The sequence below is a fragment of the Artibeus jamaicensis genome, unplaced genomic scaffold, assembly GCF_021234435.1.
Source record: "Artibeus jamaicensis isolate MK-2021 breed Jamaican fruit bat unplaced genomic scaffold, CSHL_Jam_final contig_60, whole genome shotgun sequence".
NCBI lineage: Eukaryota > Metazoa > Chordata > Mammalia > Chiroptera > Phyllostomidae > Artibeus > Artibeus jamaicensis.
The window spans coordinates 10,621,877-10,637,204 of record NW_026521900.1 but is presented as its reverse complement, the minus strand read 5'-3'; the positions used below and the strand labels follow the sequence as shown (position 1 = coordinate 10,637,204).

Sequence of the window (15,328 nt, the reverse complement as noted above, 5' to 3'; positions counted from 1 at the left end):
AACCTAGGCATATCATCTCACTGGGAATTGAACCAGTGACCTTTGGCTTTGAGGATGATGCCCAACCAAACCAACAGCCACACCACTCAGGGCAAGACCATCCTCTTTTGTCAGTGAGGCAAAGTCCAGTTTACTTAATGGATGACTTTCTTTTGGCACTGTGGAGATTCACTGACTGGTGTGTGTGCTCTAAGTTATTTTCTTTTTGTTTCTATTTTTTTTCATTATTTTTCTTTTTTTTTCATTCTTTGTCTGCTCTGACTCTAAATTTCCCTGTAGATTTCCCCTTTACTACCCAGTCTCCCAATGGTTCTTTCTCATTCCTTTTTACCCTCTGATCCCTCAGAGGCGATTTTTTTTTGTGACTACCACCTTTTGTCCCTCACACCTTTCCTGTAGTTGGTGCTCTGATATATTTGGCTAGTTTTTCAGTATTTTCATACGTATGGTAAATGTTCCTCTTTGAAGCATGATTTCAGCTCATGCTTAGGTGCTCTGCTCCCCCTTCTGTTCTCTTGAACTCTCTTCAGATTCTTCTACATTCCAGAAAGGCTTATGACAATAGTTTGAAAGCCAGCTCAGTGGTAATTTGGTATTTGTTTTTTACTTATAGGTATTTAGAAGTTTGCACGAGTCTCAGTTTTTTTATTGTAAGTTATACTAAAGGTATAGATTATTTGTGATTTTACTTGTTCTTCGTGTTGATCTTCATAGTTTTTGGAGGATGTATGGAGAGATTTGGAGTTAAATAGATGCAATTATTCTAGATTACCTGGATGCTCTTTACATTTTTAATTAAAAAAATTAAGGTATAATTTGTATATAGTAAAACAGACCCTCTTTAGCATATATTTAGTCCTCCAAATTTTTAAAAAAGATTTTATTTATTTATCTTTAGAAGGGAAGGGAAGGAGAGAGGGAGAGAAATATCAATGTATGGTTGCCTCTCATGGGTCCCCTGTTGGGAACCGGCCCCTGCTGGGAACTGGCCTGCAACCCAGGCATGTGCCCTGACTGGGAATCGAACTGCAATCCTTTGGTTTGCAGGCCTGTGCCCAATCCACTGACCTACATCAGCCAGGGCCTACTTCTGCAAAAATTTTAAAAAGATTTTTATTTATTTATTTATTCTTTTTGGAGAGAGGAGAAGGGAAGGAGAAAGAGAGAAACATCAATGTGTGATTGCCTCTTGTGTGCCCCTCTACTGGTGACCTGATCCACAACCCAGGCATATGCCCTGGCTGGGAATTGGACCTGCAACCCTTTGGTTCACAGTCTGGTACCCAATCCACTGAGCCACACCAGCCAGGGCTGTAGTTCTGCAAATTTTGACAAACTCATACAGTATGTAACTGCCACCACAGTGAAGATAGAGATCAATTCTTTCACCTCCCAGTGTTTCCCCTTTGTAGTAATCACTGATATATTTTTTGGTCTCTATAGTTTTGCTTTTCCCATAATGTTATTCAAATAGAATCACAGTATGTAGTTTTAAGTCTGACTTCTTTCACTGAGCATAATACATTTGAGGTTCATCCATGTTGTTGCATGTATCATTAGTTCTTTCATTTTTATTGCTGAGTAGTAGTAGTATTATGTTGTATGGATTTCAGTTTGTGTATTCATTCACTGGTTGAAAGACATTGGGGCTGTTTGCAACTTGAGTGATTACAAATAATAGTTTCTAGTATAGTTACAAGTATAAATATTCATGTACAAGTTTGGGGATTTACATAAATTTTCATTCAACTTGAGTAAATATACCTGTGAGTAGGATTGCTTGGGTCATATGGGAATCCATGCTTAACTTCATGAGAAACCAGAAAACTGTTTTCCCAAATGGCTGTGCCATTTTGCATTACTACCTATGATATATGAGAGTTCCAGTTGTTCCACATCTTCACCAGCACTTGGTATTTTCAAGTTATTTTTTTCCATTCTCATAGGTGTGTAGTGGTAGCCCATTGTGGTTTTAATTTGCAGTTTACTCATGTCTAATGATGGTAAGTATCTTTGTACATGCTTGTCATTTGTGTCTCTTCTTTGGTGAAGTATCCCTCATTTGCCCTTTTGTGTTCTAGCTTTGAGAGTTCTTTATATATTCTGAATATATAACTTCTTTGCCAAATATGTGATTTGTGAATATTTTCTTCCATTGTGTAGCTTTTATTCTCTTAACAGTGTCTTACGAATCTTGGTGTCACATCTAAGAAATTATTTCACCAACCTAAGGTTAAAAAGATTTTCTTAATATATTTTCTTCTAGAAATTGTATAGGTTTAGATTTTACATTTAGGTCTGTAATCCATTTTGAATTAATTTTTATATATGTTGGGGGTATGGATTGAAGTTCTTTTTTTTTTTGGCATGTGGATATCCAAATGTTGCAGTACCACTTGTTGAAGTGGGAATTTCCATGTTCCATTGAATTGCCTTTGCACTTTTGTTGCAAATAATTTTAAGTATAAAGATATAAAATAAATTGAGTTACACACAAAGTACATTGTATAAGTTTTCAGGCTGGTGAATTATCATGAAGTGAACACACTGTATAACCACTCCATAGGTGAGATTAGAACAAAATCAGGACCTCTGAATCCCCACTCACGCTCTTTCCCGATCAATACCACTCCCAAAGGTAACCACTCTCTTGACTTCTAACATTATGGATTGGCCTTGTCTGTTCTCTTTATGACATATAAATAGAATCATGCAATATGTACTCTTTGATGTCTGGATTCTTTTACTCAGCAGTATGTCTGTGAGATTCATTTGTGTTGACTATACAGTTGTAGTTCATTCAGTTGCATTACCGTACAGTATTCCACTGAAAGACTGGGTCACAATTTACCCATTGTATTGTTGAGGGACATTTTGATTTTTTCTCCACAATTTAGTATTAGAAATAATGCTGCAGTGAACATCCCTGTCCTTGTTTTCTAGAGCCATGTGCATCATTTTTTCTAGGGTGTGTACCTTTGAGTAGAATCACTGAATCATAGTGTATAGAAATCATTAACTTTAGTAAATAATGCCATACTGTTGCCTCAAACAACTATATGCCAGTTTACATTCCTGCTAACAGTATGTAAAAGTTCTCATAGCAAACCAATCTTATGGTATTTTAGTCTGTTTAATTGTAATCTTTCTGGTGGGTGCATAGTGGTGTCTCATTGCAGCTTAAATTTTCACTTACCTGAGTGCTAATGGGATTGAGTACATTTCATTGGTTATCTGAGTGCTAATGAGGTCAAGTACATTTTCTCCTGTTCATAGGTCATTTGGTTTTTCTTTTTTAGTGAAGTGCCTATTCACATCTCTTGTCTATTGTTTATGTTGTTTGTATGAATCTTACTGATTTATAGAGGTTATTTTATATGTTCCAGATAAGATCCATTTATCACATGTGAATGTTGTGGACAATTTCTCCATCTATAGCTTGCTTTTTTATCTTTACTGTATTTTTTCCATTACCATTTAGCCCCCTTATACCCTTCTCTCTCCAGCAATCACCAGTGTTGTCCATGTTCATGAGTCCCTTTTCCTTTTAGCTCAATCCCTCCACCCCCAACCTACCCACACTCCTAGCTGTCATCCTGCTCTCCATGTTGTACTTTAAATCTTGTACCATTTATAAGTCTTTTAAGAGTAGTGCTTTCCATATCTTGTTTTAGAAGTGTTTCCCTATCCCAAGTCTGTGAAAACACTTCCTTATATTGTTTTCTACACACTGTATTGTGTTACCTTTCACATTACATTTATAATTCACCTGTAGCTTATTTTTGTGTATGGTGAGTGTTAGGGGTTATATGTTATTTTCCCTCATATAGATATCCAGTAACCCATCCACATTTATTTGAAAACATCATCTTCTTCCCACTGCTTTTAAGGCCAACTTTGTCATCACTCAGGTGTCCATACATATTAGATTCTCTTTTTATTTCTGTTGGAGTATTTGTCTAGCCTTGTCCTAATACCACATTATCTTGCATGTTCTATTATTTAATGGAATGGCTTTTCTGCCATGATTTGTGATTTTCCCACAAAGTAGGTCACTAACTTGATATAAAGTAGGTATCCTGTATTAAGTCATCATCATGAATTTGGAACCCAATTAGAAATTTCCCTAAATTCCATCCCCATCACCCAGTGCTCAGCAGTTTAGAGTAAAAGGAATATGCAATTACAGGGACTCGTGACATTTGAGGATGTGGCTGTGGATTTCACTCAGGAGGAGTGGCAGTACCTAAACCCTCCACAGAGGACCCTGTACAGGGGCGTGATGCTGGAGACCTACAGAAACCTGGTCTCTGTGGGTAAGAATGACTTCCTCAGGTAATTTTGCTGTTTATGATTACTGTGCCCATTAGAGGTCCTTTAATTCTTCAATTTCAGAAACTTGTAAAGTCTCTGAACTGTTTGAAGAGTGAACTCCAGGGATCAAATTTCCCTTTTTCCTCTTTGCTCCCCTGACAAGGTGGTTGTGAACTAAAAGCCCAGGTGAAATGATTTGACTTAATTTAAAACCATTGTGTCAAGTGATAGGTCCCTTGTGCTGCCCCAAACTCCACCTTCCTCTTTCTTAGAGGCTCTGAAGACCAAGGCGGTGTTGCTGTCATTTCTCATTAGCAGGGCAGAAAGCTACCAAACCAGACCTCATCCTCAAATTGGAGGTAGAAGAGCTGTACCTTGCAGAAGATAAAATCCCAATTTGGAGCTGTCCAGGTAAGTGGGATTCACCCAGGCTTTGGGGACATGAGGTCCCAGCTGCTTAGTGAAAGATGAGGACCTCTGAAAGGGCTTTTGGGAATACCTGGGGAAAGATTATTGCTCTTTGATGTTGTTTGAGGAGAGGGACGTGAACACCTAGACATAAGATTGACCCCCTGCCCCTGTCCCACACCCACCAGACCTCTCTCTTTAGTTGGTGCTCACCCACAAATTTCTGCACAGCTCCATTCCCCATATGTGTGTCTTGTATATGCCAATTCCCAGCCCCCAAGCCTTGCCATTTCTCCCATTCTTATTTCTCACTGCCTTATCTAAAGGCAGGCACACATTAGTCACAGGCCAAAGTTAATGCTTCAGTTCCAGATTGAATTGCCTGATTCCATTCAGCTTAGATATTCCTATCTAAAACATTTTGATTATCTCTTTTTAAAAAGAGCTTTATTGAGAGATAATTCACACACCATAAGATTCACTCTTTTGGAGCATACAAATTCAGTGATTTTTAGTATATTCACAGAGTTGTACAGCCATCACTACTACCTAATTTTAGAATATTATCACCCCAAAAAGAAACCTCTTTCTCTTAATGAGTCACTCTCCATTCCCGCCCCCATCCCCTGGCAACTGCTAATCTACTTTCTGTCTCTATGGTTTTGCCTATTCTGGTTTCTTTCACTTCGTGGCATGTTTTCAGGGGTCATCCATCCATATTGTAATATGTTTCAGTACTTTATTTATAGAAGAAAGATAATCCATTGTATGGATATATCACATTTTGTTTTTCATTTGCCAATGGACATTTAGGTTGTTTCCACTTTAATGATTGTAATAATGTAGAAGTTTCTATGGTAATGTGTTTTCATTTCTCTAGAGTACATACATAGGAGTGGAATTGTTCAACAATGTGATAATGTGTGTTTAACATTTTGTGGAACTGCTCATTTTGTGGGAATATCCTATTCTTCAAAAATTTTTATCAGTGGTTTTAACATTCCATGATGACTCTTGCCTGAATCAATTATGACTGAGTTGGTTGAAAAATAATGAATTTTCTGTTATTCCTTCTACATTTGTAAGTTGGCACTCTTCTGTAAAAAACTTTTCTCTTACCCCCATCTCCATTAGTTAAGTAATTAATTTTAGTATCAGTAGAGACTCGTGGATTCCTATTTTTCAATGTATTATAATCCATTACTTTATACTCTCATTCATTTTGATGTTCAAATTTTTCTCAATTTGACTAATAAGAGTCCTTTCAGGCTGGCTCCTGTGTCTTCTGGTGTGGCTCCATTATTCCTTGAGCACTTTCTAGCACAAAAATACATTCCAGAATCACCTTGTCTTGTCCTCATTTCAGATCTGGAATGAGCAACTTGTCCAAGGATCTCTGATTCCATTTAGTGGGGAATAGTATATAAAAATAAGCATCTAGGTGCTTGGGTGTGCTCATGGCTACTCAGATTCTTGTCTAATCATCTACAGATGATTCCCTCCATCTGTCTTTTTTCCCTTGTATTTTTAAGGAACTCAGTCATTTGTCCTTTAGTTTCTCACATTTTGGATTTTGCCGTTAAGTACCCCCATAGTGGTATTTAACATATTCGGCTTTCACAGCAGTATTGTTAGTATTGGCTGCTGAATGTATATAAAGGGTTGAATCATTTGAAGTAATCAGGTCAATGCCATTGAGAATCAAGACTTTTCAGTATGGTTGTTAGGAAGTAAAGATGAGAAGATATTAATTATTAGGGAAACCTTTTATATTCAATTTTGCTGTCTGATTATATAAAATTTACAAATATTAAAGAACAAAAATTCAGCTGAATAACTTGGAAGATATATTGACACTATAAAACAATTCATGAGCCCTGGCTGGTGTGCTCAGTGGATTGGGCGCAAGCCCGTGAACCAAAGGATCGCAGTTTGATTTCCAGTCAGGGCACATGCCTGGGTTGTGGGCCAGTTCCCAGCAGGAGATGCACAAGAGGCAACTATACATTGATGTTTCTCTCCCTCTCTCCTTCCCTTCTCCTCTAAAGATAAGTAAATAAAAATCTTTTTAAAAACCCCAAAAAACACACACACAAAAATTCATGAATTGGGGAGCATTCCCATCTAGCAAATAGAAGGGGGCTTAAGGAGTTGTACAACATAGGTTTTCATAGGCAGAAGGAGAGTAAGAGAAGGAGATTTAAAAGGGTGTATTATTTCAAAGAAAAAAAAAAGGTGTATTATTTCAGATAAGATCACCTTCCCTTAGGGGAAGGCAGGGGATTTTATCAGTTAGGATTATCTCATTAGTGTTGATCAGGAAATTCTAGAATGGTTTTAAAATTCCACTCCTGGGAGAGGCTGAAACTGCAGTTATTAAGCCTTTGTGGGGTTTGCCATAAGTGACTCCATCTTGGGTGTGTTTTTTCTTTCTTTTTTTAAAAAATATTTTTTTATTTATTTTCAGAGAGAGGGGAAGGGAAGGAGAGAGGGAGAGAAATATCAATGTGTGGTTGCCTCTCATGTGTCCCCCACTGGGAACTGGCCTGCAACCCAAGCACGTGCCCTGACTGGGAATCGAACCTCAATCCTTGCTTCATAGGCCCGTGCTCAATCCACTGAGCTACACCAGCCAGGGCTTTTTTTTTCTTTTTAACATAAATATTTGCTTGGATCCAAAGTCAAATCTAGAAAACAGGTATGTTCAAAGAAGTCTAGCTCCTTTTCCTCTTCATCCCACTCTCTTCTTTCCTTCTCCCTATAGGTTAACACTACCATCAGATGTTACCGTTTATTAAAATTCAGAAGTTTATTCTTCCATTGTTTTTTACAAGATGAGCCTATATAAATATATATTTTTATATATTTTTCTTGTTTAGGAAAATGTTAGCCTACTATGCCCAGTTTTATTAACCTTATTTTCAGTTGATATTTAAGAACATGTTAAATATAGGATCCAGCAGAAGTAACACCTGCTTGAGTGTGTTTGGTAGGGTAATAATATAGGTGTAATAATTTATAGTTTTAATTTGAACATTTTACCTAAAATGTCATATGGTGTGCTTGAGTATGATATTGTTATGTTATAGAATTACATACTTATGATTTTGCAATAAAAGGGTGGTATTTGTACTGGACCCTGTATATTGAGGTATTACTTATTTTTTATAGTAATATAGTGGCTCTAGTAATATAGTAGCTCTACTATTACAATATAATTGTAATAGTAGTAGTTGTAGTAGTAGTAGTAGTAGTAGTTGTTGTTGTAGTATAGCCATTGTTCTAGTCAACATTTAAAAGCACTTCCTGTGGGTCATGCATATTCTGTTATAAATAATTTAATCATATCAACAAACATTGAGTGGGCACTGTTATAATTCCTGTTTTTTTTTTAAAGATTTTATTTATTTATCTTTAGAGGGGAAGGGAAGGAGAGAAGGAGAGAAATGTCAATGTATGGTTGCCTCTTGTGTGTCCCCTGCTGGGAACTGGCCTGCAACCCAGGCATGTGCCCTGACTGGGAATTGAACTGTGATCCTCTGGTTCACAGGCCTGTGCTCAATCCACTGAGCTACACCAGCCAGGGCTAATTCCGGTTTTTTTAAGGTGGGAAAGTAAGATATAAATAAATTAACTTGCCTAAGTTCACAGAGCAAGTAAAAGGCTAGGGCAGGATTTGATACTGGGCTAGAGAGCCTATAAGCCTAGCCACATATGCTCTGCTGCTTCTTACCACCCAAGGAGGTTCAGATTCAGTAGATCTTTGGTGGACTTGGGTCCCATCAAATTTATTTTGTAAAAGTTCTTTGTGTGATTCTAATGTTCACTACTGGTTAAGAACTAGTGGTTAGCAATCCAAAGAAAGGATGTCCCAGGAAGAGAAACCACAGCTGCATGATTCATTTTAAAGTGCAGTATTATCATGTTATTCTTATTAAATCTAAGTGGTGATATGAGTTTAGTTATAGAGACTCTTCTTTCAACTTGTCTGTATGTTTGAAATTTTTCATATAAAATTTTAGGAAAAGGTGAGAAGAAAAACTTCAAAATGATAAAATTAGGTACTATATGTGCAAAAAGTATTTACTATATTTTACTGACTTCAAGATACCATTGGATTTTTTCTTTTTTTCCCTTTTTTAAACATTTTTTATTGTTGTTCAAGTACAATTGTCTTTATTTTCCCCACACCATTCTCCCCCACTCCAGCCATTCCCACTTCCCACCCTTGATCCTACCCCCATTTTGTTTTGTCCATGTGTCCTTTATAAATGTTCCTGGAAACCATGCCCCCTTTTTCCCCCATTATCCCCTCCCCTCTCCCCTCTGATTATTGTTAGTTTGTTCTTAATTTCAATGTCTATGGTTATATTTTACTTGCTTGTTTATTTTGTTGATTAGGTTCCACTTATAGGTGAGATCATATGGTATTTGTCTTCTGTTGCCTGAATTATTTCATTTAGCATAACACTCTCCAGTTCCATCCATGTTGTTGCAAGGGGTAGGAGCTCCTTCTTTCTTTCTGCTGCATAGTACTCCATGGTGTAAATGGACCACTGTTTTTTGATTCATTCATTTACTGATGGGCACTTGGGTTTCTTCCAGCACTTGGCTATTGTAAATTATGCTGCTATGAACATTGGGGTGCATAGGTTCTTTTGGATTCGTGTTTCAGGGTTCTTAGGATATAATCCAAGCAGTGGAACTGCCAGGTCAAAAGGCAGTTCCATTTTTAGTTTTCTGAGGAAATTCCATACTGTTTCCCTCAGGGGATGCACCAGTCTGCAATCCCACCAACAGTTCCCTAGGGTTCCCTTTTCTCCACATCCTTTCCGACATTTGTTGTTTGTTGATTTGCCTCCGATGGCCATTCTGACTGGTGTGAAGTGGTATTTCATTGTGGTTTTAATTTGCATCTCTCTGATGGCTAGGCTAGTGATGTTGGGTGTCCTTTCATATGTCTCTAGGCCCTCTATATGCCCTCCTTGGAGAAGTGTCTCTTCAAATCCTTTGCCCATTTTTTAATTGGATTATTTGCCTTCCTGGAGTGGAGTCATGTGAGTTTCTTTATGTATTTTGGAGATTAAACCCTTGTGTGAGGTATCATTGGCAAATATGTTTTCCCATAGGGTTGGTTCTCTTTTCATTTTAATACTGTTTTCTTTAGCCCTTCAGAAGCTTTTTATTTTGATGAGATCCCATTTGTTTATTCTTCCCTTTATGTCCCTTGCTCTAGGGGATGTATTGGTGAAAATATTGCTGCATGGAATATCCAAGATTTCCCTGCTTATGTTCTCCTCTAGGACTTTAATGGTGTCACCGCTTATATTTGTCTTTTATCCACCTTGGATTTATTTTTGCATATGGTGTAAGGTGGAGATCGAGTTTCATTTTTTTTTTTGCATATAACTGTCCAGATCTCTCAACACCATTTGTTGAAGAGGCTGTTTTTACTCCATTTTATGCTTCTGTACCTTTGTTGAATACTAATTGACCAAAAAGAGTTATTTTTAAAAAATATTTTTAAAAGATTTTATTCAACAAAGATATTTATTTATCTTTAGAGGGAAAGGGAAGGAGAGAGGGAGAGAAATACCAATGTTTGGTTGCCTCTCGTGCGTCCCATGCTGGGAACCGGTCTGCAACCCATGCCTGTGCCCTGACTGGAAATCAAACTACGATCCTTTGGTTCACAGGCCTGTGCTCAATCCACTGAGCTACACCAGCCAGGGCCAAGAGTTGGGTTTAATTCTGGGCTCTCTAATCTATTTCATTGGTCTATGTGTCTGTTCTTATGCCAGTACCAGACTGTTTTGATTACAGTGGACTTGTAATACAGTTTGATATCAGGTATTATGATCCCTTCTACTTTGTTCTGCTTTCTCAAATTTGCTGTGGTTATTTGGGGTCATTTGTGGTTCCATATAAATTTTTGAAAAGTTTGTTCTGTATCTATGATATATGTCATTGATATTTTAATAGGGATTGTGCTGAATGTATAAATTGCTTTGGTAGTACGGACATTTTGATGATGTTAATTCTTCCAGTCTGTGATCATGGTACATGCTTCCATTTGTTTGTGTCTTCCTTAATTTCTTTCTTCAGTGTTGTGTAGTTTTCTGAGTACAGTTCGTTTACCTCCTTGGTTATGTTTATTCCAAGGTACTTTATTTATTTATTTATATATTTTTAAAGATTTTATTTATTTATCTTTAGAGGGGAAGGGAAGGAGAGAGGGAGAGAAAAATCAATGTATGGTTGCCTTTCGTGAATCCCCTGCTGGGGACTGGCCTGCAGGGAACCTGCCTGCAACCCTGGCATGTGCCCTGACTGGGAATCGAACCGCGATTGTCTGGTTCGCAGGCCTGCGCTCAATCCACTGAGCTACACCAGCCAGGGCCCCAAGGTACTTTATTTTTCTTGTTGCTATATCAAATGGGATTTTTTTCCCTGATTTCTGTTTCTGATATTTCATTGTTATTGTACAAAAATGCCTTTGATTTCTGAAAATAGTATTGGATTTTAAGACATACTACTAAGAAAGAATTTTTAACATGTCATTGATTGTAAAGTGCATGTGAATTCAGAAATGTTAAGATGTGGAATAATATTCATCTTGTAATTGATGAAATATGGTATATGAAGGGCAAGGCTTTGCAATTTCAGTTGTCTGAATGGGTGGTACAGAAAAGCTACTTTAGAAGTTCATAAAAATTAAAGTTATGGAGGTAAGTTTTAAAAAGACAACTTCTTGAAAGTTATCTAGAATATGAATATAGCAAAATATGGAGGTCTAGGCTCTGTGGGTGATGAAACATGAGGAAGAGTTTGGAGTTAATAATAGAACTATCTTTTAGGAGAAATAGTCTAGATAGGAGTAGAAAGTGGTGTTGAAGACCTATGAATGCAAAGGTGAATCCAGGGCAAAGATCTTTAGGTTTTCTTTGTTTTTTTGTAAGGTTAATTATTCTAAATCTTTCATTTACTGAGAATGTGAATTTGGTATTGTTGTATAAGTAGTTGTATAAATAGTATAAGTTAGGTATAGATAAGGGTTCACATGGTACATGAAGTTTAAGGGTCATAAGGTCACTAGAGTCGATGTAAATCAGAGATGATGCAAACATAGTGATAAAGACTTAGTTGTCAAGGTAAGATTAAGTTTTCTTGGTAACAGAAAGGCTAGTTAGGTGGGAGTTTAGTAAAAGAACAGAATTTGATGGTCAAATTTCTCTCTCCAGGAACTCTGATAAAATGAGATAATAGTATCACCTTGCATGTGGCAGTGCATTTCTAAAGAAGAACCATTGCATAATGTCAAAGTATAAAAATGGGTTTACTCTACTTCTTTCTAGAAGAAGCCTGCCAAGTTGATGAACAGATTGAGAGACAGCACCAGGATGATGAAGATAAATGTCTATTGATGCAAATTGGATTCCCTGACAAGAAAGCAATTACCACCAAGGGTGAACATGACTATAATGAATTTGGAAACACACTTTATCTGAGTGCAAACCTTGCTACTTCAATACAAAGACCCTATAAACACGAGCCATTTGGAAATAATATGGTAGACAATTTAGACTTATTTAATAGAAGCTCTTTAGTAAAGAAACATGATAATGTATGTACAAAATTATTATTCCATACTGAGTATGAGAAAACAACTCCTGGAGTGAAAACTTATGGATATAAAGAGTGTGGGAAGACCCTCAGGAGAAAGAAGGGTCTTAGTCTACATCAGAGAATTAAAAATGGAGAGAAACCTTTTGAGTGTACTGCATGTAGGAAAACTTTCAGCAAGAAGTCACATCTCATTGTGCATTGGAGAACTCATACAGGAGAGAAACCGTTTGGATGTACTGAATGTGGAAAAGCCTTCAGCCAAAAATCTCAACTCATTATACACCTGAGAACTCATACAGGAGAACGACCCTTTGAATGTCCAGAATGTGGAAAAGCCTTCAGAGAAAAGTCAACTGTCATCATACATTACAGGACTCATACAGGAGAGAAACCTTATGAATGTAATGAATGTGGAAAAGCCTTCACTCAGAAGTCAAACCTCATTGTCCACCAGAAAACCCACACAGGAGAGAAAACTTATGAATGCACTAAATGTGGGGAATCTTTCATACAAAAGCTGGACCTAATTATACATCATAGTACTCATACAGGAAAGAAACCCCATGAATGTAATGAGTGTAAGAAAACTTTCAGTGATAAGTCAACTCTCATTATACATCAAAGAACTCATACAGGAGAGAAACCCCATAAATGTACTGAATGTGGGAAGTCTTTCAATGAGAAGTCAACTCTCATTGTGCATCAGAGAACTCATACAGGAGAGAAACCCTATGAATGTGATGTATGTGGGAAAACCTTTACCCAAAAGTCAAATCTTGGTGTACATCAGAGAACTCATTCTGGAGAGAAACCATTTGAATGTAATGAATGTGAGAAAGCATTCTCTCAGAAATCCTATCTCATGCTACACCAGAGAGGTCATACAGGAGAGAAACCCTATGAATGCAATGAGTGTGAAAAAGCATTTTCCCAGAAATCATATCTCATTATACATCAAAGAACTCATACAGAAGAAAAACCCTATAAGTGTAATGAATGTGGCAAAGCCTTCAGAGAAAAGTCAAAGCTCATTATACATCAAAGAATTCACACAGGAGAGAAGCCCTATGAGTGTCCTGTATGTTGGAAAGCTTTTAGTCAAAAATCGCAGCTCATAATACATCAGCGAACCCACACAGGAGAGAAACCGTATGCATGCACTGAATGTGGCAAAGCCTTTAGAGAAAAATCAACATTCACTGTACACCAAAGAACTCATACTGGAGAGAAACCCTACAAGTGTACAGAATGTGGAAAAGCCTTTACCCAAAAATCAAACCTTATTGTACATCAGAGAACACATACAGGAAAGAAAACCCATGGGAAAGGCCACACTCGGAAGTCAAAGCTCATTGCACATTAGGGAGTAAATCAATAGTGTCTGTTATGTTCCCTAAAGGAAAGTTTTGTTAGTTAACATTTTTAAAGTATGTTCTGACTTCTGGTTTAAATATAGGGAATAAAGGCAGCCTTTAAAAAAAATTCAGTCTTCACCCAAAAATTGTAAGGAGAAAAAGCAGCAGAAGTGTACTCTCTGTTACTGACAAAATTAGCTGAAACCCTGATGAGAGGGTTGCCACGGGCAGATGTAGGAGATCTCAGAGGAGATAGAATGCTCAGGGCTGCAGGTATGAGGCAGTACTGGTAAGGACTCTTAGGTGAGGTTCAGGATACACCCTGAGTACAGCACAATATACTGCAACAGCAGTAAACCAGAGCATGGTTAGCTGGGAGGTAGGATGTTTCCTATACCCATTTGGGGTCTGAAGAGTGACAGGCAGGGGCCTTGTCAAGGAATTGCTTAAACCATATTTAGCAGAAACTAGTCTGCTAATCAGAGGAACAATTGATGGCAGATGGGCCAAAAGAAGGGCGTGTTCCTTGTGGTGAACCCTACCACTGTTTACTGACTCCAGAGAAGTCAAGTATGAAAGAACTACCAAATGGGGAAAAAAACCCAGTTGTAAGAAAACCTGTAAATTGCTTTAAATGAGGCCCTGGCTTCATTTCCCAAGTGAATCTCCAGCAAACATTAACTCCAGGAAAGACTGTTATTCAAAGAGGAATGATTCCACAGTAATCAAAACCAGAAATGTACTTGGGTTTTCAGCAATCCCATTTCTAGGAATGCATATATTCATGCATGTATAAAATGAACACACAGAAGTATTCACTGATGCACTATTTGTAAAAACAAAAGGTTGGGAAACTATGTACATGACTGTATCAGGGATCTGGTTCTTGAAATTCTGGTATGTTAACACAACAAACTCTTAGGTAGACAAAAATAAAATATATAAAGAAAACTCGGACACCATTTATGTAGTATGTGGGATGATCGCCAACATACATTATTGAGTGGAAAAAGCAAAGTGCAGGATAGTGACTATAATGTGCTGCCATTTGTATATAAAAAGGACATGTGGTAAGTGCATAATTCAGAGTGTATGCATAAACTGTCTCTGGAAAAATACAGGAGAAGTTGGGAAACCATGAGTACATCTTGCAAAGAGAAGGGGAAGTGGGTGGCTGGGGGGGATGAAATTGGGAGATAACTGTATATCCTTTCATAACTTTTGAAAATTGTACTATGTGAATGTACTGCCATTTCAATAAACTTTCAAAAAGCATAGTTTCTTCCATTACTATTATAATGAAGTCAGAGTCTAGATATAGGACTTCATAACATTTAATAGAGATATGGTCAATGTATAGTTTTATTTTTTTAATAGAGTGATTAGAATAATCAGTCAAAGCAACAGATAACCAATCAGTTCCAAAAGCAAATGTATATTACTTTGCTGGGGGTGTCAAATAAAGTGATTCTCAGGTTAGCTGGGACCACATTATATAAACTTAAAATAATTGAGAGTGATATACATTTCTTACTTTATATACACAGTGACATCTATAAAGATATCCTGTGCTAGAACCTGCCAGTGACTTTCCATATCTTAACAAAATGATTTAAACTACTTCA

The 15,328-nt window shown here is 37.2% G+C and overlaps 1 protein-coding gene across 16 annotated transcripts in view; it reads left to right on the top strand.

Annotated features, from left to right (window-relative positions):
• The window catches only part of LOC119060028 (zinc finger protein 182), a 104,618-nt gene extending 89,648 nt beyond the window's left edge, over positions 1 to 14,970 (top strand). For 8 of the 16 annotated variants that reach the window (XM_053670588.1, XM_037159930.2, XM_037159943.2 and 5 more), the window contains 3 exons: positions 4,190 to 4,316; positions 4,630 to 4,725; positions 12,078 to 14,970. In XM_053670588.1, the coding sequence (XP_053526563.1) occupies positions 4,190 to 4,316; positions 4,630 to 4,725; positions 12,078 to 13,711 (1,857 nt within the window). In that variant the 3' untranslated portion in view covers positions 13,712 to 14,970. Of the gene's footprint in view, positions 1 to 1,946; positions 2,004 to 4,189; positions 4,336 to 4,629; positions 4,726 to 7,317; positions 7,421 to 10,938; positions 11,129 to 12,077 lie in introns of those variants that run through there. The other 8 variants (XM_037159960.2, XM_037159957.2, XM_037159950.2 and 5 more) reach the window with 7 other exon arrangements.
• The last annotated feature ends 358 nt before the right edge of the window (positions 14,971 to 15,328 follow it).